The sequence below is a fragment of the Stegostoma tigrinum genome, chromosome 19 (genome assembly GCF_030684315.1).
Source record: "Stegostoma tigrinum isolate sSteTig4 chromosome 19, sSteTig4.hap1, whole genome shotgun sequence".
Taxonomy (NCBI): Eukaryota; Metazoa; Chordata; class Chondrichthyes; order Orectolobiformes; family Stegostomatidae; genus Stegostoma; species Stegostoma tigrinum.
In genome coordinates, this window is record NC_081372.1 from 3,176,892 (window position 1) to 3,199,372 (window position 22,481).

Sequence of the window (22,481 nt, forward strand, 5' to 3'; positions counted from 1 at the left end):
AGAGTTAGGGTTTGGGACTACACTTTAATTCACCTTCCTCCTTTAAAACCTACCCCTTTAACAAAGCTTTCTGTCCTCAGAGTTAACATTTCCCTTCTGTGGTTTGGGTGTTAATTTTGTTTATAGTTGCCCCTATGAAACGTCTTGAGATAGCTTCCTAGTCCCCATCACTGAGTCTAACTTTCAATTAAACAGATTTAAATTCTTTCAGTTACTGGGCCCATGGGCCCGGGGCTTGATGTCTAGATCAGTGACATTATGATTGCTCCTCAATTTCTCTTTAAGACAATAATGGGGTAAATGTAGAGAACATTATTCCTTATATGGTTCAGCCCAGAACTGGGAGGTCTAAATACCAGAGAATCAGAGGTAACTCCAGTGGTAACAAAGTGTGGAGCTGGATGAACACAACAGGCCCAGCAGCATCTCAGGAGCACAAAAGCTGACATTTCGGGCCTAGACCCTTCATCAGAGACTCCAGTGGTGTTTGGTGGGAAACTGGGGCCTGCTCCCACTGGGATTGGTCAAGGTGACCAGTTTTGAAACACACAGAGAGTGAAGCATGCTTAAAATGGACAGATATGTTGACGGTGAGATGATGTATGGCCACAGGAGGCTTTACAAAATTCCGAGCTGCGGTGACAGAGACAGCGTTTCTTCCTCTATCACTCTCAAATTGTACCTCGATGTCCCGGAAACGGGCAATCTCCTTGCAGTAGGGGTGTGCCTCCATCAGCAGGAGCAGGCGTCTCTGACTCAGCACCACACGGCCCAGGCCATAGCTGGTCTTCACGGGGTTCGACACCTTTGTGATTCGCTCGTTTTCCAGTAGATTCTGCATGGCCTCAGGTGGCAACGTCATGTTGTCTACCTCCGACTTAATCTCATTCCAGCGCGAGTACAGCTCGTTGAACATCTTCGGTTCAATCAGCTTCTGTTGCCCTGAAAGGAAACAATTGACAAAGAAAACATGTTTGAAATCAGCGTTAGATACGAGAGAGGCCATTCAGCTCCTTTGGATGGATCCTGACTGACCTACATCGCAATTCTATTGGCCCACCTTCACACCATGTCAACAACAACCTGCATTTCACTGCCTTCTTCAACAGAGTCAATCACTTCAAAGTGCTCCACAAGAGCCATTGTCAATAGAAACTTCACACTGAGTAACATGACAGGATTAGGGAGTTGAAGACCAGGCTATCAATGATGGAGTGATTACAACTGGAGATGTGCAAGTGGCCAGAAACAGATGATCCCAGGCATCTCAAAGGGTCATGAGGCTCGAGGAGGTCATGGAGATAGGGAGGGGTGAGGATTTTGAAAGCAAGGACGAGAATTAGCTTTCCTGTTCCTAAGATGCTGCTTGGCGTGCTGTGTTCATCCAGCTCCACACCTTGTTATCTCTTTGGCTGGGAGGTAACACCAGTCAGTGAGCACATGGGTGAGGGTGTAATGGGACTCACTGTAGCAAGAGGGGGTGGGCAAAGTTTTGCAACCAACAAAAATCTATCCATCTCACCCTTGAAATTTTCAGTTGGCCAAGATATTTTCACAGCAGAGATTTTTCACCACACTTTGTGTGAAGGACTGCTTGTTGCTTTCATTCCCAAAGACATCGCCTCCAGTCTCAACGTTCCATGTTTTCCCCATCCCCATTCTCTAGCAATGGATATCATTTCTTTCTATCTAGCCAGTTAAATCCTTTAACTATCTTGAACACTTTAATTAATCACCTGCTGTTTTTTCTTGCCTCATCAGATTACAACTTTAGTCTTTGTAATTCATCCTTATAACATAAAAAACTCTTGATGTTGCGGGCTCATTAATGTGAATCTGAGGACCTCCCATCCAAGGATAGTCTATGATCTCCTGGCTGAGGTCCAGGACGGTACCCAGAACCAAACCCAGTTACACCACAGGGAGCTTGACTGAAGCTCTCTATAACTGAAGTATCATTACCTCACCTTTATATTCCAGCTCCCTTGAGATAGAGGCTGACATTAAATTAGTCATTGGGATTATCTTTTGTCTCTGTTCATGATCTTCTAGTGTTTTCTGTAGTACTGTTCCTCCACTGTCTCTCACTTATACTTTAAATTCACTGTTCTAACATGGAGATTGTCGGGGGTGGGGGGTGGGGAGTGGTGTGGGGGTGTCATTCCGATGGCCACTAACTCAATCTTCACCAAACACATCTCACCTTAGGCCCTTGCCCTGGACAAGCCAATAGGCTGGCTGAATTTTTGCAGCCATGTGGTCTCTCATTGTTCCTGAGCATGGATGGGGTTCCTGTAGCATGCTGTGCCCACAGTTGGTTTATAAAGGATCATCCCACAGCATTAATGACCCTTTCTTTCCAACAGCTTCTTAATTCTCTTTTTCTTGTGCATGACTCATTTATCTTAGTCCCTTAACTCACCTGACTGTAGGGGCTAGTATGTGGCTGAATGGGTAAGCGAAATCTACAATGGTGTCACAAACAACCCTGTAAGCATTTCTGTTAAATCTATTGTGTGACAGACACTCTGTCATAAATTGAGAAACATTTTTTATAAGTACTGTTTACATGATAATCTCTACATTGCTCCAACAACCCACACTCTTTGGGAAGAGACGAAGACACCAATTTGACACTCCTGTTTCCACACTGGTCAGTAGCAAGCTCTTTCAGATCAAACTGGGCCATTTCTGGTCAGTTAGTACCACACTCACTGTACACTAGTTCCCCTTGCTGTGAGGGACTGTGCCCGAGTGACCCAATGGAAGCTGGCCTTTGAGTCAGGATAAGGTGTCCAACTGTCCAAGACAGCCAACAGGCCTCTCACCTGAGCGGCCAACAGCTCCCAAAGGGAAAAGCTTGGATATTCTCACCCCTGCTGCTGTTTCCTGCCTCAGGGATCACCAACACATCTGACAGAATGCAGGAATTACAACCACTGGCAGGGGGAGGTTGGCACACAGAGACAGTCAAAGGGGTGAGTGGGGAAGTATCTTGTACAACGACATGGATTGGAGCACAAATCAAGTGGATGGGAAAGCTCGAAATGAAACTCAGCAGTGATGATTCAGAATTCTAAACCCAATGAGTCACAGGCTGCAAGGTGGAATCTTAAATAGGCCATCTCTGTCTGTGCCGGCTCTCCCTTCTATCGCTTGACCTATTCCCCAGTAGCTCTTCCCATCTTTCCTCTTCAGATAATGGTCCGATTCTCTTTGAAACGTCATGATCGAATCTGCTCCCACCATACTCTCAGGCAATGCATTCCAAATCCCTAAATACTCGCCATGTAACTTCCCCAGTCTATCTTCACGGCTTAGGTTTGTCATCCTGCTGTGAATCTTTTCTTCAGCCCTGTCCAATTCCTTCGCAAAGTTTGGCGTCCAGACTTGGGGCCTACGACTCTGGGTGCGATAACAAGGTGTGGAGCTGGATGAACACAGCAGCATCAGAGAAGCAGGAAAGCTGACATTTTGGGTGGAGACCCATCTGAAGAAGGGTCTTGACCCGAAACAGCAGCTTTCCTGCTCCTCTGATGCTGCTTGGCCTGCTGTGTTCATCCAGCTCTATATCTTGTTATCTCAGATTCTCCAGCATCTGCAGTTCCTACGGTCTCAAATACTCTGGGTGTGATAACAGTTTTGTGAACCCAGTTACTTTGGGCTGGTGTTGGGGGAGAATGAAGTTGCTGAGACACCAGGCTGCCCTTTTGGGAACGGAGCCTGCCATTCTTACCCAAACCCAAACAGAGGGGCCTGTGCTCAGCCTCATTATGATGCTGCCTCTTAGTGCCCCCTGAAGGTAACAGAGGGATGAACAATGAATGTAGCCCTTGTCTCAGGAAGGTCTGAGGAGAAACAAACTGATGTGTGGTGAGGTGCAGTTATAAGCAATGACAGGTGAGGTATTTTGATGTAAAGTGACTGTCTCCCAGTGAATACTGCAGCTAAACTGGGGCACAGCAGGATTCCAAAGACGGCCAATCATCTGCAGTTGGTGGTGTGACTTGAGAATTGGGAGCATTGCAGGCAGTTTCTGTTTTTCTTTGGAGGAGCCCTGAAGGATCTTTAACACCCCTGGTATCTGAGACCTTATCCTATCTGGACTCTCTCCTGAGCCAGTGTCTGGCTATGCATTTCTGGAAATGTGAGTGATTGCTTGTGGGGAAGGGGGAGGGAGGACAAGTGCAAATTGGCCCCTTTCCTCCTTATGTCCTTGGGTGAGTACATTTGCTATGTTTTCCTTCATTGGCGCCAGGTTTTTCTCCAGGCACGCCTGGATTTTCCAGAGTTACCATGGAGTGCGGTCTCAAATAGATACCAGGTGCCTCACTAATAGATACATGGAGACAGCTGATCACCTGCATCAGGCCATTGTTTTATATCTGTTCTCCCCCAAGAGTTGCTAGTGGGGTCTTAGGGTGACCTGTTAATGCTCGGGGGGGGCCACAGCCTGCGTGGACCTGAGCCTGTACCTTTTAACTGGTGAATGAAAGCTGGTCACAATGAACTAAGCATCACTGCAAAAAACAGAGCCACAAGTGGGTCGGCTGATTTTTTGTTTTTAAGGAGCTTGCTGAGATTTTATTTTCTTTTAGTCTTTCTCTTCTTGGAATTTTCCTTTTTTGGCGGTCCTGCACAAATTAAAAAGAATAGGTTTCGGATCAGTGCCAGGAAAACGAGAATCTGTAACATCTGCTAATCTGCTCGGTGTATCAGGTTGCTCCAGTGCCAGGTCCAAACTTACACACCAGCTGTTCACTCTACAGGGGCTTCTGACCAAGGCCAAAAAGTTCCCACCTGCCCTTTGGTTGGGAGGGAGGAGAGGAATCAGCAGAGATTTCCATCTCTCCCTGCACTCCCACATCCTCCGCTGAATAGCGGGACAACACTCTGAGCTGTGGCATTCTGCAGGAATCCTCTTGCTAAACTCAGAACAAAATCCTGCGGATGCCAGAAGCCTGAAATAAATACAGAGAATGCTGGAGAAACTCAGCGGGTCTGGCAGCATCTGTGAAGAGAGAAACAGATTTAAAGATTCAAGTCTGGTATGACTCTTCTTCAGAACGCTATTTTTATTGTCGGAATCTCGGGCTCAATCGCAAAAACATTATTCCTGATTCAATGGTCACTTCTAGAATCTTCTGGGTGTGATCTGTACATGGTCAGACCATGGTGTGGGTTATTTTGCTGTGCAGCACAATCGAAAACCAGATTGACATGAACTAAAGAAAAACCAGAAAGTGTTAGAGAGACTCAGCTGTGGAAAGATAAATGTTTTTGAGAGTTTGGCCCAATTAGTTCACACTCTGAAGAGCAAACCACCGAGGCACACCCTAGCCCTGTAACTTTACATTCCCCATGGCCAATCCACCTAACCTGCACATCTTTGGACTGTGGGAGGAAACCGGAGCACCCGGAGGAAACCCACGCAGACACGGGGAGAATGTGCAAACTCCACACAGACAGTGATGAAAATGTCAAATCTGTACCTCTCTCAGACCTTGCCAGACCTTCTGAGTTTTTGCCCCATTGTGGTTTTGTTTCAGATCTCTAGCATCCACAGCACTTTGCCTGAATTTCAGTGTTTGACAGAAATTAGCCTGACACTGTAGCTAGTTTCCTCTTCCATGGTCGATGGGCAAGTGACTCACAGGAGTTTGACTGAACTAAAAGGAACATTCTGTCAAATCTCATCTCTCACTCATCAGGACAGAATTGCAAGAATGTCAAATCTCAGAGGAAATAGCAATTCCTCTCCTGCATGAGAACAGGCTGCTAATTGTAATCGGCAAATCTACTCCCTTGACTTTTAATCCTGTCTAGACAGCTTAAGACAACAAAAATTCAACAGAAAGTCTTGAATAATATTCTGGTTCTGTAATACCAGGTAAATATTCAGAGAGGGCCCAATCCCTCCAGTGCTCTGGGTCTAATTTAAAACTGACTGTCTGAAATCTGATTTTCCCCAGGAACCATCTAGAACTAGGCTTGAGCCCTCCATCCTCAGACTCATTGGCAGAGACGCTACCACTGAGTTAAAGGTTCCCTGCTTCCATGCCTATAATCTGGCTGATTAAATAAAGTTGTATTACGATCAGTAACTCACCATCGCTAATTCCTTAAATTCAGGAGATTTAATCTTCAGGAGTTGCTGGTGGATTTACAGAACTTGCTCCTTTGCTTTGGTCAAACCAATTTCTCTGCTATTTTGACGAATGCTCATATTAATTACTCAAGAAACTCACTGTAGCAAGGCTTGATTAAAACAAATTGTGTCTAACTGTTCTGATAGAGTTATTTGATGAAGTAACAAGAGGGGGGTCAATGGAGGTGGTGCAGTAGTCAGTACAAAAATACAACCGAAAGTCCCTCCCAATAGAATTAGGATCAGACAGTATTAAAGGGGGAGTGGTATTAAAATTGGAGCACATTGTAGCAATAGGGCAGTAATAGAATTAGCTAGTCGGGTGGTAACCAGGATTAGAAGCACACAGTATTAATCAGCTAGTGGTAATGAGATTAGAGCACACAGTATCATATGGTGGTGGTAATGGATGCAGTATCAAAAGGTGGGTCATTCTTTTGGAAGGAAATTAACACAAGGTTGAAGGCTAAGAAGAGTGATAAAGAAATGTTGTTCAGACTCGAGCTGTATGGCACAGTAGCGCAGTGATTAGCACTGCAGCCTCACAGTGCCAGGGAGCCAGATTTGATCCCACCCTTGGGCGATGGTCTGTGTGGAGTTTAAACATTCTCCCCGTGTCTGCGTGGGTTTCCTCTGGGTGCTCCGGTTCTCTCCCACAGTCCAAAGGTGTGCAGGGTGGATTGGCCATGGGGAATTGTCTAGAGATGTGCAGGTCAGGGGGATTTCCCATGCTAAATTGTCTATGGATGTGCAGATTAGGTGGGCTGGCCATGGGAATTGCAGAGTTACAGGGTTTAGGTGGGTCTGGGTGGGATGCTCTTCAGAGTGTAAATTCATTGCGCCAAATGCTATATGTATTCTATGGTGGAAGGAGATAAGCAGCTAGGCTCCCGCATGTGTTCACATTGGGAACCCCCATATGGTTATAGATAAATGATTTATAGTCAGCTCTCATGAGTCTAATTACAAAGTTTCTGGGAACAAATTTAGGAGGACACAGGCACCTGAGTAAAGTGGGTAGCAACATGGCAGATGTAGTTTAATATAAATAAACATTATGCATTTTGTTCAGAAGCTATTTAATCAAAATGGTCCTCTATTGAGCAGAGTTGCAATGGAGCAGGAATCATAAAGGTTGAAAATTTTATAAATAAGATGTAGAATACAAAAGCAAGAGAACTATAGCAAATCTTTAAAATTTGCAGGATAATGGTGTGGGACTAAATCAGACATAGCAAGAACTGCTGATGCTAGAGGGAGAGTCGATGCAGTGTGGAGCTGGAGGCCCACTCCCTGCCTCATCCCATGTCCAACCCTCCCTCTAATCCCATCTCCTTGGCTTGATACTGCTTGTCGATCTTCTCTCTCTCACCTGTCCGCCTGTCCTATCCCAATGACCAATCCCTACTGCCCCCTAACAAATTTCATCTAAAAATTCAGAGCTGCAGATGCTGTAAATCCAAAAACAAAAATAGAATTAGCTGGAAAAGCTAACAGGTCTGGCAGCATCTGTGGAGAGGAATCAGAGTTAATGTTCCAGGTCCAGTGAGAAAGAATTACTCGACTTGAGATGTTAACACTGATTTCTCTCCTCAGATGCTGCTGGACCTGCTGAGTTTTTCCAGCAATTTCCGTTTTTGAGAACAAATCTCATGTTCCTGGTATGTCCCAAAGATGGAAATTTTAAAATTTCCATGTTACATTTTTCAGTTTTTCAATGTGCTGTTTGCCTAAATAATATCTTACACCTGGGGACTTTTTTGTGGTTTTGCTCAACTCTAAATTGCAAATCTGGCATCGGGCCTCCTTTAGGTGCTCAATTTCCAATGAGACTTTACAATTCCTCCATTTTCATTTTGGAAATCACTGCATCATTTTTTGAGGTCCCACTTTGATTGATAGCAATGGGGTTAACATTTTGTAAATAAGATGGCAGATCAGAGGGACACTTGATCCATTCTGCCTAATTTCAAATCCATAGGGCTTAAAAACTTCATGATCCTGTCTCCCAATTTTGAATTCTGCTTTAAGCCCCTTTATGACTTTGCTTTTAAATTCAGTGCAGTCCCACACTGGATCACCAACATGCATCATACAGATATCTGATGGCTGTACCCCATGATGACAGTAAAACATAGCACAGTCTACCTTTAACAGAGAACAGTCCAATTTTATTAAGACGGAACCAACTGACAAGTAGGAAACTCTAGGGATATCACTAAGACCATATACATATTTATTTAACATCCAGAGTGTCTCCACTGCATTTGATACCCCTTTTAGAGGATAATGAAACATCTTCCTCTTGAGTTGACTTCCCTGCAGAAATACATTACCAGGTATTTGTTGCTACAAAACCAAGAACATTTGCAAAATGGCTTTCCCAACCATCAGTGATTCTATTTTCATATCTTGGTTCCCTCTGTTTAAATTCTGTGCAGATTTTTTCATTATTTGTCACCTTTGCATACGTCCCCAAAACTCTCCAGCATTGGAATTTGTAATTTGGCTTCTATTGATCTATTTTTGTTTGTAACTGCTGTTCACATGACTTTCTGATCCTGGTGGTATTTCTGGTTTGTACTCTATTCCTTGCCCTTGTTCAACTAAGCCCTCTATCCTGCCTTCTATCTGTTTCTGGCCTAGTTCTGTTGGCATGCCCCTATTATTAAGAGGATTCCTTTCATGTTTTTTTGATCTCTTTCCAGAGGCATATTCGCTCTCAACCCCACAGTTTGAGCTTACTCTGTGTGTTCCAGCCTTCCATCCTTAGACTTCATGTTCCCAGTCCCTCATCATGTATATTCATTCAGCTTTTATATTTTCCAGTGACCTTCCCTGTTTTACCTATATTTGTTGCATTTCTCCATTGACTAGCCCCTTCTGGCAAATAAATAACTTTATATACTCTGTTGGTAGCTGTTCTTTGGGAATGATGGCCTCATGTTGACTTTTAGAACAAAACCGACCGTTATCGGACAAACTATATATTGTGACAGTCTGATTCACACAGTTGTGTAACACAGTTATGAGATGTACCTGGTTTCTTGTTACTTTCTGTAACTCTATTAGAATCTGCAATTCTTTAATCCATATCAAGCAACATTGAAGGATGTACTTGAGCAGTCTGGCTCCTATACTAAGACCATAAGACCACAAAGACCATGAGTAGACCTGTTTGGCCTCTGGAACCTTATGCACCATTCAATAGGATCATGGCTGATCCAACATTCTTCACATCCGCTTTCCTGCCCTTTCCCTGTATCCCTTGCTTTCCAGGCTGATCAAGAATCTATCTCAGCCTTAAATATACACAAGAACTCTGCTCCCACAGCTCTTTGGCAAGGAGTTTCAAAGACACTCAACGTTTGAAGAAATTCCTCCTCTTCTCAGTCTTCAATTAGCACTCTTTTATTCCAGGATGATGCCCCCAGTTCTAGACTCTCTCATGAGGGAAAACATCCTCTCAGCATTTTCCCTGTCTAGTCCTTTCAGAGTCCCATGTGTTGATCATAAGACAATCCCTCTATACCAGGGATCATCCTACTGCAGTGATAATGGGAACTGCAGATGCTGGAGAATCCAAGATAATAAAGTGTGAAGCTGGATGAACACAGCAGGCCCAGCAGCATCTCAGAAGCACAAAAGCTGACGTTTCGGGCCTAGACCCTTCATCAGAGAGGGGGATGGGGTGAGGGTTCTGGAATAAATAGGGAGAGAGGGGGAGGCAGACCGAAGATGGAGAGAAAAGAAGATAGGTGGAGAGTAGAGTATAGGTGGGGAGATAGGGAGGGGATAGGTCAGTCCAGGGAAGACGGACAGGTCAAGGAGGTGGGATGAGGTTAGTAGGTAGGAAATGGATGTGCGGCTTGGGGTGGGAGGAAGGGATGGGTGAGAGGAAGAACAGGTTACGGAGGCAGAGACAGGCTGGGCTGGTTTTGGGATGCAGTGGGGGGAGGGGACGAACTGGGCTGGTTTTGGGATGCGGTGGGGGAAGGGGAGATTTTGAAGCTGGTGAAGTCCACATTGATACCATTGGGGTGCAGGGTTCCCAAGCGGAATAGGAGTTGCTGTTCCTACAACCTTCGGGTGGCATCATTGTGGCACTGCAGGAGGCCCATGATGGACATGTCATCTGAGGAATGGGAGGGAGAGTTGACATGGTTCGTGACTGCGAGGTGCAGTTGTTTATTGCGAACCGAGCGGAGGTGTTCTGCGAAGCGGTCCCCAAGCCTCCGCTTGGTTTCCCCAATGTAGAGGAAGCCACACCGGGTACAATGGATACAGTATACCACATTGGCAGATGTGCAGGTGAACCTCTGCTTAATATGGAAAGTCATCTTGGGGCCTGGGATAGGGGTGAGGGAGGAGGTGTGGGGGCAAGTGTAGCATTTCCTGCGGTTGCAGGGGAAGGTGCTGGGTGTGGTGGGGTTGGAGGGCAGTGTGGAGCGAACAAGAGAGTCACGGAGAGAGGTCTCTCCAGAAAGCAGACAAGGGTGCGGATGGAAAAAATGCTACACTTGCCCCCACACCTCCTCCGTCCGCTCGGTTCGCAATAAACAACTGCACCTCCCAGTCGCGAACCATTTTAACTCCCCCTCCCATTCCTCAGACGACATGTCCATCATAGGCCTCCTGCAGTGCCACAATGATGCCACCTGGAGGTTGCAGGAACAGCAACTCATATTCCGCTTGGGAACCCTGCAGCCCAATGGTATCAATGTGGACTTCACCAGCTTCAAAATCTCCCCTTCCCCCACTGCATTGCAAAACCAGCCCAGCCTGTCTCTGCCTCCCTAACCTGTTCTTCCTCTCACCCATCCCTTCCTCCCACCCCAAGCCACACCTCCATTTCCTACCTACTAACCTCATCCCACCTCCTTGACCTGTCCGTCTTCCCTGGGCTGGTCTATCCCCTCCCCTACCTCCCCACCTATACTCTATTCTCCACCTATCTTCTTTTCTCTCCATCTTTGGTCTGCCTCCCCCTCTCTCCCTATTTATTCCAGAACCCTCACCCCAGCCCCCTCTCTGATGAAGGGTCTAGGCCCGAAACGCTGCTTGGCCTGCTATGTTCATCCAGCTTCACACTTTATTATCATCCTACTGCACTTTCTCTGAACTGCTTCCAATGAAATGATATCATCCCTTAAATAGAGGATCAAAACTGCTCAAAGTCCTCCAGCTGTGGTCTCACCAGAATCTTGTACAGTTGTATTCAGACTTCCCTACTGTTATACTCTAACCCTCTTGACATAAGGGCCTACATTCCATTAGCCTTCCTGATTACCTGCTGCACCGGTGTGTGAGCTTTCTGTGTTTGGTGCACAAACTCCTCCCAAGTGCCTTTGTGTTGCAGCTTTTTGTAGTTTCTCTCCATTTATATAATATTTGGTTCTTTTGTTCCCTTTTCCAAAATAACTTTGCATTTTCCCACATTGTACTCTATTTGCTGACCGTTTGTCCACTTGCCTAAACTTTCAATATCCCGCTGTAAACTCTTTGTATCCTGAAAATAACTTGCCTTTCAACTGTTTTAGTGACATCTGAAAATGTGGCTACTTCCTTCCTCCAAGTCATTGATTTGTATTGTGAACATTTGGGGTCCCTGTAAAACCATTGTTCACAGATTACCAACCTGAGGACGAACCCCTCATCCTCACTCACTGTTTCCTGCCCATGTGCCAATTCTCTATCATGTCAATGTACAACCTCTAACATTACGGGCTCTTATCATATGACAACTTGTTGTGAGGTACCTTGTTGAACACCTTCTGGATCATATGACAACTTGTTGTGAGGTACCTTGTTGAACACCTTCTGGAAGTCCCAATACAACACATCTACTGGTTCCCCTCAGTACTCTAGTTCAGTCTTCCTCAAAAAAAAACTCATTCATCAGACATGATTTCCCTTTCGTGATTCTATTTGATTCGACTCAGATTTTACAAATGTTCCACTTTTGCTTTGATTCCAATGCTTTCCTAACAATTGATGTTAGGCTAATTGGCTTGTAGTTACCCACGTTTTGCCACCCTCCCTTTTGAATACAGTGTCACTTTGGCAGTTTTCCAATCCTTTGGTATTTCTCCAGAATTCAAGGACTTTTGGAAACTTATAACCGCTGCATCTGCTATCTCAGCAACTACCTCTTTTAGGATCCTAGGAGGCAGGCCATCAGAGCACAGGGACTGATCTGCCTTTACCCCCATTAGTTAGTCCAACCCCATTTCTTTCTTAATGGTGATGGCACTTAATTCTTCCCTCATATTCTTTAGCATTAGTGGGATGTTTGAAATATCTCCCAGTAAAGACTAATGCAATACATCTGTTCAACTCCTCTGTCAATTCCTTGATCCCCAAAACAGTCTCCCCTGGATAGTGACGAAGGATGCTGTAGGTTGCAGAGAGACATAGATAAGCTGCAGAGCCGGGCTGAGAGGTGGCAAATGGAGCTTAATGCAGACAAGTGTGAGGTGATGCACTTTGGTAGGAGTAACCAGAAGGCAAAGTACAGGGCCAATGGTAAGATTCTTAGCAGTGTAGATGAGCAGAGAGATCTCGGTGTCCAGGTACACAGATCCTTGAAAGTTGCCACCCAGGTTGACTGGCCTGTTAAGAAGGCATACAATGTTTTAGCTTTTATTAATAGAGGGATCGAGTTCCGGAACCATGAGGTTATGGTGAAGCTGTACAAAACTCTGGTGCGGCCGCACTTGGAGTATTGTGTACAGTTCTGGTCACCGCATTATAAGAAGGATGTGGAAGCTTTGGAAAGGGTGCAGAGGAGATTTGCTAGGATGCTGCCTGGTATGGAGGGAAGGTCTTACGAGGAAAGGCTAAGGGAGTTGTGGCTGTTTTCATTCGAGAGAAGAAGGTTGAGACGTGACTTAATTGAAACATATAAAATAATCAGAAGGTTAGATAGGGTGGATAGGGAGAGCCTTTTTCCTAGGATGGTGACGGTGAGCACGAGGGGGCATAGCTTTAAATTGAGGGGTGAAAGATATAGGACAGATGTCAGAGGTAGTTTCTTTACTCAGAGAGTAGTAAGGGAATGGAATGCTTTGCCTGCAACGGTAGTAGATTCGCCAACTTTAGGTACATTTAAGTCGTCATTGGATAAGCATATGGACGTACATGGAATAGTGTAGGTTAGATGGGCTTGAGATCGGTATGACAGGTCGGCACAACATCGAGGGCCGAAGGGCCTGTACTGTGCTGTAATGTTCTATGTTCTATGTTCTATGTATACATTATCTAAGAGGCCAATATTCATTTTGACCCATGTCTTCCTTTTTATATATTTAAAGCCGCTTTTATTGTCAGGTTTTTATATTCCTCACTACTTTGCCCTCATAGTTTATTTCGTCTCTTTTATTTTCTTTTTAATCATTCTTATCTGGGTTCTGCATAAATTTCAGTCTTTGCAACTCTCACTGACTTTCATTTCCTCACATACATTACCTTTCAACTTATTACTCTCTCTCTTTAACATCTTCAGGTAGCTATGGTTGGTTTATCCCCCTCTTAGAATCTTTCCCCCCTTACTAGGATGTACTTGTTTTGTTGAGAGTCATGAAATGCTTCCTTAAATGTCTGCCACTGTTGCTGACTGTCATTCCTGCTAATCTACCTGTCCAATTTACTTTAACTCTAGAGATAATGGAAACTGCAGATGTTGGAGAATCTGAGATAACAAGGTGTGGAGCTGGATGAACACAGCAGGCCAAGCAGCATCAGAGGAGCAGGAAAGCTGACGTTTCGGGCCTGAGTCATACAATCTACTGCATTCCAATTTCTACAGAGCTATCTTCACTCTTCCTTAATGTGTCAAACTTTGACCATAAACAGTTGGTGAATCTTTCTCTCAGATAAATTGTATCTATGGAAGTTAATACTTCGTCCGAACCTTCATTTTTACCCAACTCTAAATGAAAAAAATCACTCCTTCTCCTGAATGAGCCAAGGCTGTAGCTTGTTTTCTCTTCAGTACTGAATTAATATGGGTCCAGATGGTTACTGCACTCCTTCACTGGCCAGAGTACTTACACCCGGAGATTTTCATACTCTGAGACTTTACATTTTGATTCAATCATGGCTGAGATTTCTTCAAAGTCACTGTTTAATTGGAATGCTGCCTTAGCTTTTAATATTTGATTTGCCAACTCCCTGACTGTCCTCTGGTACCGACATCAAGTACTGGGCTTCAAATGGTGTTTACGCAGAGTCCAGGTGCGTACTTTTCTGGTCAGAATGTTATTGCGACTTACACATCACGTACTTCCAACATACTCATTACCCTGTTTTGCACAGATACGTAAAAATAGAAACCTACCCAGTTCTTGCTCAATTATCCCTAGTGAACATAAAATAGCAATTGCCTGTTACCTAGATCCATTTGATCTCAGGCATCACTGCTAGACCCGAGGTGATTACATCCATTATGTACAGAATGAACACCCTTTTAAGGGGCAGAAATCACACTCCATAAAGCTGTGGACAATCGGAGTACTGTGTGCAGTTCTGGTCACCCGGCGATGTGGAGGATGTTATTAAACTGGAGAGAGTTTAGGAAAAAAATTACCAGGTTTTGCTGGTAATGGCGAATGCTGAGTTATAAGGACACTTTTTTCCACTGGAGTGTAGGAGGTTGAGGGGTGCTTTACAAAATTGAGGGGCATAAATAAGGTGAACAGCAAGGGTGTTTTCCCCAGGCAGGGGAGTTTGACACTAGGGGGGCATATTTTTAAGGTGAGGAGAAAGATTTAAAGCGAACGCGAGGGGCAATGGTTTACACAGTCGTTCATATGTGGAATGAACTGCCAGAGGGAGTGGTGGATATAGGTGCAGTTACAAGATTTAAACAACAATTGTTTAAGTTCATGAATAGGAAAGGTTTGGAGGGAAAAGGGCCAAACGCAGGCAAGTGGGACTGGTTTAATTTGGGAACGTGGTTGGCACAGACTGGTTGGACTGAAAGGACTGTTCTGTGATGTTTGACTCTATAACGATAGCATTGCTTGACATCTTTCAGGAGGTTAGCAAAGCCTGGGTGAAGTTGGGCAAGTTCCTGAGCCACAGTTGAATCACAATGAGCTCTAAGATAATAACCTTTAAGTTTATTTGTTTGTGGGATGAGAGTGTTGTTGCCGGGGCCAGTATTTGTTCCCCATGCCTAAATTGTCCTAGGACAAAATTACTTGTTTGGCCAATTTGGAGTCAGATGGAGGCCAGAATGAAGAATTTCCTTCCTGAAAGGTAGTCACTAAACCAGATGGGATTTTATTATCAATGATGGTTGTCATGGTAAGCATTACTGAGAGGAGTTTCATGTTCCAGACTCGAATTAACCCCATTTAAAGGCCACCAGTTGCTGAGCTGGGATGTGAGCCTACATTCCTCAAACTTGAGTCGGGGCCTCTGGATTAGAATTCCAGAGACAATCCCACTGTCTACCATCTCCTCTTGCCGTGGCTCCATAATGAGACTAATTAGACAGCAGGTGATTTCCTCAACGGGCCCATTCCTGACATTTCCTAAACGGAAATCAGTCTCTCCTCTGACCAGGAGCCAACCAGCCTATCCCATAACAATCTGAGCCTTCTGACCACTTAGCCCACTCCAGTGAGCTCCAGCCAATCCTGCCCCCAGTGTTTGGTTTGGTGACATTGTAAGGTGCCATAGATGCTGTGGAACATGGTTCAGCAGGGAGTCCTATCTATGATTCCCAGCTCAGTTACTCAGAGCATTAGAGAGCCACATCTTTTCACACCAGAAATACACAACCCTGATTTCCTAAACATCCTTGAAAATATAACACTGGAATGTCATCTTAATGATCAGAGAGAGGAGGGATAAGGTCATGGAAACAATTTGAAATGAGAAAGGAAAATCTTAACATCTTAATCCGGTATCAACTGAGCTCAGTGAGTGCGGGAATGCAAGTGGAGCAGGTTGTAGAATTTTGGGTGAGTTTGGGTTTACAGAAGGTTAGAATAGTCAGGTTTGTGTTAGGTACGGTGATGGGGGAGAGCTGGTGGGGGCAGTTATGATTTTTATTGTGAGGCGTATGTACATTCATGTATAACATTTACTGTAAGCTTTGTGTTTTTGATTTTTGAGTTAGTAACATGGGAGTTTTCTGTCTGTTTGAAGGTAATACCAGGCAGCTCCTGCTCAGCAATAACCTGCTCAGTGATGCTCAGTTTGGGTTGTGCCAGGGCCACTCAGCTCCTGACCTCATTACAGCCTTGGTTCGACACAAGGGCAGAAGAGATGAATTTCAGAGGGTGGGGTGAGAGTGACAGCCCTTGACATCAAGGCGGCATTCAGCTGAGTGTGGCATCAAGGAGCCTGAGCGAAACTGGAATCAATGGTTATCAGAGGACAAATGCTTCAGTAGTTGGAGTCAGATCTGGCCCAATGGAAAATAGTTGAAGGTGTTGGAGGTCAATCATCTCAGCTCTGGGACATCTCTGCAGGAGTTCTTCAGGCTAGTGTCCAATGTCAGCTGCTTCATCGATGACCCTCCCTCCATCACTCCACTTCCCTGCACTCTCCCTGTAGCCCTGATATATTCACAATCTTGCAAGGAATTAAGGGCTACAGGGAGAGTGCAGGGAAGTGGAGTTGAAATGCCCATCAGCCATGATAAAATGGCGGAGTGGACTCGATGGGCTGAATGGCCTTACTTCCACTCCTATGTCTTATGGTCTTATCATAAGGTCAGAAGTGGGTGCACTGATGATTGCACAATGTTCAGTACCATTCACAACTTCTCAGATAATGAAGTAGTCCGTTCACATCCAACAAGATCTGGACAATATCCAGGCTTAAGGTGACAAGTGGCAACTAACTTGCCCACATAAATGCCAGGCAATGACCATCTCCAACAAGCAAGAGTCCAACCACAGCCTGTTGGCATTCAATGGGGTTATCATCACTGAATCCCATACTATCAATCGGGGAGGGTTACCATAAACCAGAGAGTGGGCTGGACCCACCATAAAAATACATCAGTGATAGGGAAAGTACTGAAAAAAATTGTAGAGAGAACTTATCTCCTTTTAGAGAGGCGAGTTTGACCAGGGATAGTCAGCATAGTTTTGTCAGAGGGAGGTCAAGCCAAACACATCTGACTGAACCTTTTGAGAAGGTGGCCAAGTGTGTGGGTCAAGGTAGGACACTTGATGTAGTTTATGTGGTTTTCAGCAGGCCTTCGGCATGATCTCACCTGGGAAACTGATACAGAAGGTAAACGCACATGGGATCTGGGGTAGCTTGGCAAATTGGATACAAAATTGGCTTTGTGACAGGAGACAGAGGGTAGTTTTGAATTTGTGATGTAAGTGGGCAGTTTGGTTTGTTCTATTTTTGATCTTCATTTCTTTTGCTAATAATCTTCTGTTTTATTCTTATAGTGGATCTGCAGCATTGTGCGCTTATGTTTTAGTGAGAGAAAACTTGGTTAAAACCAAACCAAATCAAACTATGATCCATCAAGCCAATATGTCAAAAAACAAAGAACAAAGAAAATTACAGCACAGGAACAGGCCCTTCGGCCCTCCAAGCCTGCGCTGATCCTCATCTTCCATCTAAACCTGTCGCCTATTTTCCAAGGATCTGTATCCCTCTGCTTCCTGCCCATTCATGTACCTGTCTAGATACATCTGAAATGTCGCTATCGTACCCACCTCTACCACCTCCACTGGCAATGCGTTCCAGGCACCCATCACCCACTGTGTAAAGGACTTTCCACACATATCTCCCTTAAACTTTCCTCCTCTCACTTTGAACTCATAACCCCTAGTAATTGAGTCCCCCACTCCGGGAAGAAGCTTCTTCCTATCCACCCTGTCTATACCCCTCATGATTTTGTAGACCCCAATTAGGTCCCCCCTCAATCTCCGTCTTTCTAATGTAAATAATCCCAATCTACTCAACCTCTCTTCATAGCTAGCGCCCTCCATACCAGGCAACATCCTGGTGAATCTCATCTGCACCCTCTCCAAAGTATCCACATCCCTTTGGTAATGTGGCGACCAGAACTATACGCAGTATTCCAAATGTGGTTGAACCAAAGTCCTATACAACTGCAACATGACCTGCCAACTCTTGTACTCAATATCCCGTCTGATGAATGAAAGCATGCCATATGCCTTTTTGACCACTCTATCGACCTGCGTTGCCACCCTCAGGATACAATGGACCTGAACATCCAGGTCTCTCCGTGCATCAACTTTCCCCAGGGCTTTTCCATTTACTGTATAGTTTGCTCTTGAATCGGATCTTCCAAATTCCATCACCTCATATTTGCCTGCATTGAACTCCATCTGCCATTTATCTGCCCAACTCTCTAATCTATCTATATTCTGCAGCATTCTCTGACAGTCCCCTTCACTATCTGTTACTCCACCAATCTTAGTGTCATCTGCCAACTTGCTAATCAGACCATCCATACCTTCCTCCAGATCATTTATGTATATCATAAACAACAGTGTCAGTCTGACCTTTCTGGTCATAACATCAGCTGGGATCATAGCACAGTACTGAGATCATTCTACCCCCCAGCCAGCTGGGACAGTTTTTCCTACTCAATGGAAGCAGGGCAGAGATCATTCCGTTATCTCTGTGTCAGTGGTAAAATGTCACGGAGGTCTTGTGAGACATCATGGGATTGGGAAGTGGGGTCACTCACATCTGCCAGAGGTTATGTGGAACGCGCCAATGTGCAGTCACAGCAGAAAGATATTCAGAACTTCCAACCTGTTACACAAGGAACTGAAGAGGCCATTCAGCCCACTGAGCCTTTATCCAAGAGCAGAAGGGAGGACATTTATGTCTCCTGGGGCCTGCAACACGGGAACCAGCAGAGACCATTCATCCCCTCAAACCTCTTGAGCTTACTCTGTCCCTGACTTAGATGATGGATGCTCTGTACCTCAACCTCAATTGCAGTTAGGTGTCCCTAACACCAAAGAGAGAGAGAGAGAGATGAAGAGAGAGAGAGATAAAGAGAGAGGAAAGAGAGAGAGGGAAGAGAGAGAGAGAGCGATGAAGAGAGAGAGTGAGAGGGATAAAGAGAGATGAAAAGAGATGAGAGATATATAGAGAGACAGAGACGGTGGGGGAGGTTGGTAGGGCAGAGAGAGAAAGAGACTGAGAGATAGATGTTTGCATTGCACAATGTTCCTTATGATTGTGATCAGACTGGAGTTTCATCAACAGATTCTGAACATACAGGCTGAGCTCACCTCCTGCGAGTATGTCAAAGAGCCGATCAGTGTTGTTAGGATTATTGACTATTCCCGCAGCCTGGATGTGGATTCCAAAGTCTTGCTTGTTCAGCGGCATCTTGGGCAGCTCAAAGTTCTTCACGCTTTCCTCCTGTTTGAGCATATCCCAGTGTTTCTGCATGGTCCCAAAGAACAGACCCTTCAGTTCCTCCGTCTCCTGTACAGTGTGAAGCTGCTCGGGAGTCATAGAATTCAGCGTGCGCTTGACCAGATCCCAGGGGAAGAAGTTCATATTGATTTTCTCCAGGTTCTGGAAGTCCAGCAGAGCTTGCAGGAACTGACCCTGGGCCAGGCGGACAATCCCACGCAGGTAAAAGCACACAGCTAATGCCTCTGAGTCCTCTATCCCTGTCTGGTCAATGGTCCTGCTGATCTGCACAATCAGCTTGGTGTAATACAGGGAGACGCTGAGAGAATCCAGTGGGTCACAGGGGAAAGAAGGTAGGTATAGTGTTCGGAGTGGTGCTTTACTCCTACTGATTCTTCCTGTCAAAAAGAAAACGGAATTTACAGGAAGAAGCAACACCTGACATGCACTAAAAAAAAGACATTGTGCAGCCTGAGAGCAGTGCTTACAGAAACAGGCCATTCTGCCCCATGTTGGGAATTCTGTACCCTCTCCCCAAGCTCCCTCTTTATCTCACCCTATCACCAACCCTCTTTATTCCTTTCTCCCCTGGTGTGCTTATCCCCCACCCCCAGCAATATATCAATGCTAATCACCTCTGTCTGCTAGCAGTGCAACTTACACTTTCTGTGAAGGGGTGTCTCCTAAATTCCCGACTGGAATGAATCGAGGACTGTTTTAGACTCAAACATAACCTCCTTCTGTACAGTGTGGCGTTAAAGTGATGTACGAAAACAAAGTGAGGAATGATGTGAGAAATAACCTTTCTGCTCAGCAAATAGTTCGGGTCTGGAATGCAGACCTCTCCTCAAACTTTTTTTTTAACGAGGAGGGGAAGCTCATCCCTGTTTTACGCTGTCCAGCCCCCCACTCGTAATTTCAAAAACCTCCATCGAGACCCAGAGTGGAAGCAGCTGAAATTGTGGATTATTACCTAAAGTTTTGTTCATTTTCCATGAGTTGCGTTGTGCCAACGGTTCGAGTGACAGTGTCTCGTCGTTTGCATTTGTGGGCAATGTCTGACGAGATTCACCAGTGTGATCTTTTCTCTTCCTAGAACAGGTTGATGAGATGTTGGTCGATGAGCACGAGTTCAGGGCCTGGTCCAAGCTCAATCTGAAACAGTTTAGATGGGGTACAGTTAGTGCTAGTGTTTATGTTCCAGGATGAACAATCCGGCGCACATCCTGGTTTGAATCAGGAGCATGATCAGGCAATGTGTCCCTTCGAACCTGCTCTTCCGAACTATCACATCCTGGCTGATCTGATGATTCCACATCCTTATCTAACCCTTTCTGCCCCCTGAGTGAGCCGGAATTTATCTACTTCCACCTTAAAAAGACTCTGTTTCCACCGTCTTTTGAAGTACAGACTCCCAAAGTTTCGTGACCCACTGAGAGAAAACATTTCGTCCCCATCACAGCATTAATTGGGCAATCGCTCATTTTTACAAACATTGACCCCAAGTTCTAGCTTCTCCGACAACAGCCAATGTCCTCTTCCCATCCTCCTGCCCAAGACCCCTTAGGATGTTACATCTTTCAATCATATCACTGCTTTTCCTCCTCCACACCACAGGACACTGCCTTGCTCAGTCTAACTCTTCCTCACACAGTAAGCTGCCCAGGGGTTAGCCCAGGGAACTTTGTTTAAATTTCTTCCAATATATTTAGATCTTCCCTTAAATGAGGAGACCAATATTGTACACAGTTCTCTAGATATGTTCTCACCCGTGCCCTGTGTATCTGAACCATACCCTCCCAACTTGTGTGTTCAATTCCTCTCGTAAGAAGCAAGGACATTTCTAGCTCTCCTGATTACTTGCTGTGCCTGCAGACTAATCTTCTGTGATTCAGCTCCCAGATCCCTCTGCATTTTAGAGCTCTGTGAATTCTCAACATTTACATAATATACTTCCTTTTTTATTCTTCCGACCAAGTTGAACAATTTCACATTTTCTCAGATTATAGCCCGTTTGTTAGATCACTCACTTGAACTATCTATATCCCATTGTCCTTTCTTCATGAATGGTATGAGGGTGTCGCTGGCCAGGCAGCATTTAATGCCCATCTGTAACTGTCCAGAGGGAGTTAAGAGTCAACCACATTGCTGTGGGACTGGAGTCACATGTAGGTCAGGCCCAGTAAGGATGGTAGTTTCCTTGGCTAACGGGCATTGTGGCCTACTATGTCCTGTTAACAACTTAATTTCCTCTCCATCTTTGTGTCTTCAGACAATTGAACTCCCACACCTTCTATCCCTTCATTGAAGTTAACTTAAAATGTTGAGGCTCCAGCACTGCCCCCTTGTGGAACTCCTCTCATTACATCTTGCCAACCAGAAAGTGGTCCATTCCTTGTTAGCTGTTTAACCTTCCATCTGTATCAATATGTTACACACTACATTGTGAACTTTTATTTTCCACAATTACATTTTATGGAGCACTTTGTCAAATGCCTTCTAGAAAGCTTAAATACAGGATGAAATAATTCCACAGAGGCTGGTATCCCTTCACCAGGTCACCCTTTATTTACACGCGGAGAGTCCTTGACACTGATCCAGCTTCCTCAGAGCCATTTCTCAGAGTGAGCAGGATATCTGATACTCTTGTTTATATCTGTCAGCCATGGCTCCCTAATTGGACCAGACTAACAGCTTCAATCAGGGAACTCATATTCTCTGATGCCCACCCAGCTGACCTCGTTACAATCACTGCACAGGACATTCACTGGTTCTCCTTTATCCACAATGTCTTACTGCCTCAAAGAACAGACTGGTCTAGCATGATTTCCCTTTTACAGAACCATGTAGACTCTGCCTGATTATCTTGAGCAAGAGCCCTGCTGTAATCTCTTTACTGCAGCAAGCTTTGTTTTAATCAGTACCGCATGAACCAGCACTCTCTATA

General features: G+C 45.0%; 1 protein-coding gene across 1 annotated transcript in view; it reads right to left on the bottom strand.

Annotated features, from left to right (window-relative positions):
• LOC125461643 (DENN domain-containing protein 3-like) overlaps positions 1-22,481 on the bottom strand; it is a 161,400-nt gene that overhangs the window by 25,586 nt on the left and 113,333 nt on the right. The window contains exons 13-15 of the mRNA XM_048550597.2: positions 20,508-20,689; positions 19,405-19,932; positions 683-942 (exon numbers count right to left, since the gene is read on the bottom strand). Of these exons, the coding sequence (XP_048406554.1) occupies positions 683-942; positions 19,405-19,932; positions 20,508-20,689 (970 nt within the window). The remainder of the gene's footprint in view (positions 1-682; positions 943-19,404; positions 19,933-20,507; positions 20,690-22,481) is intronic.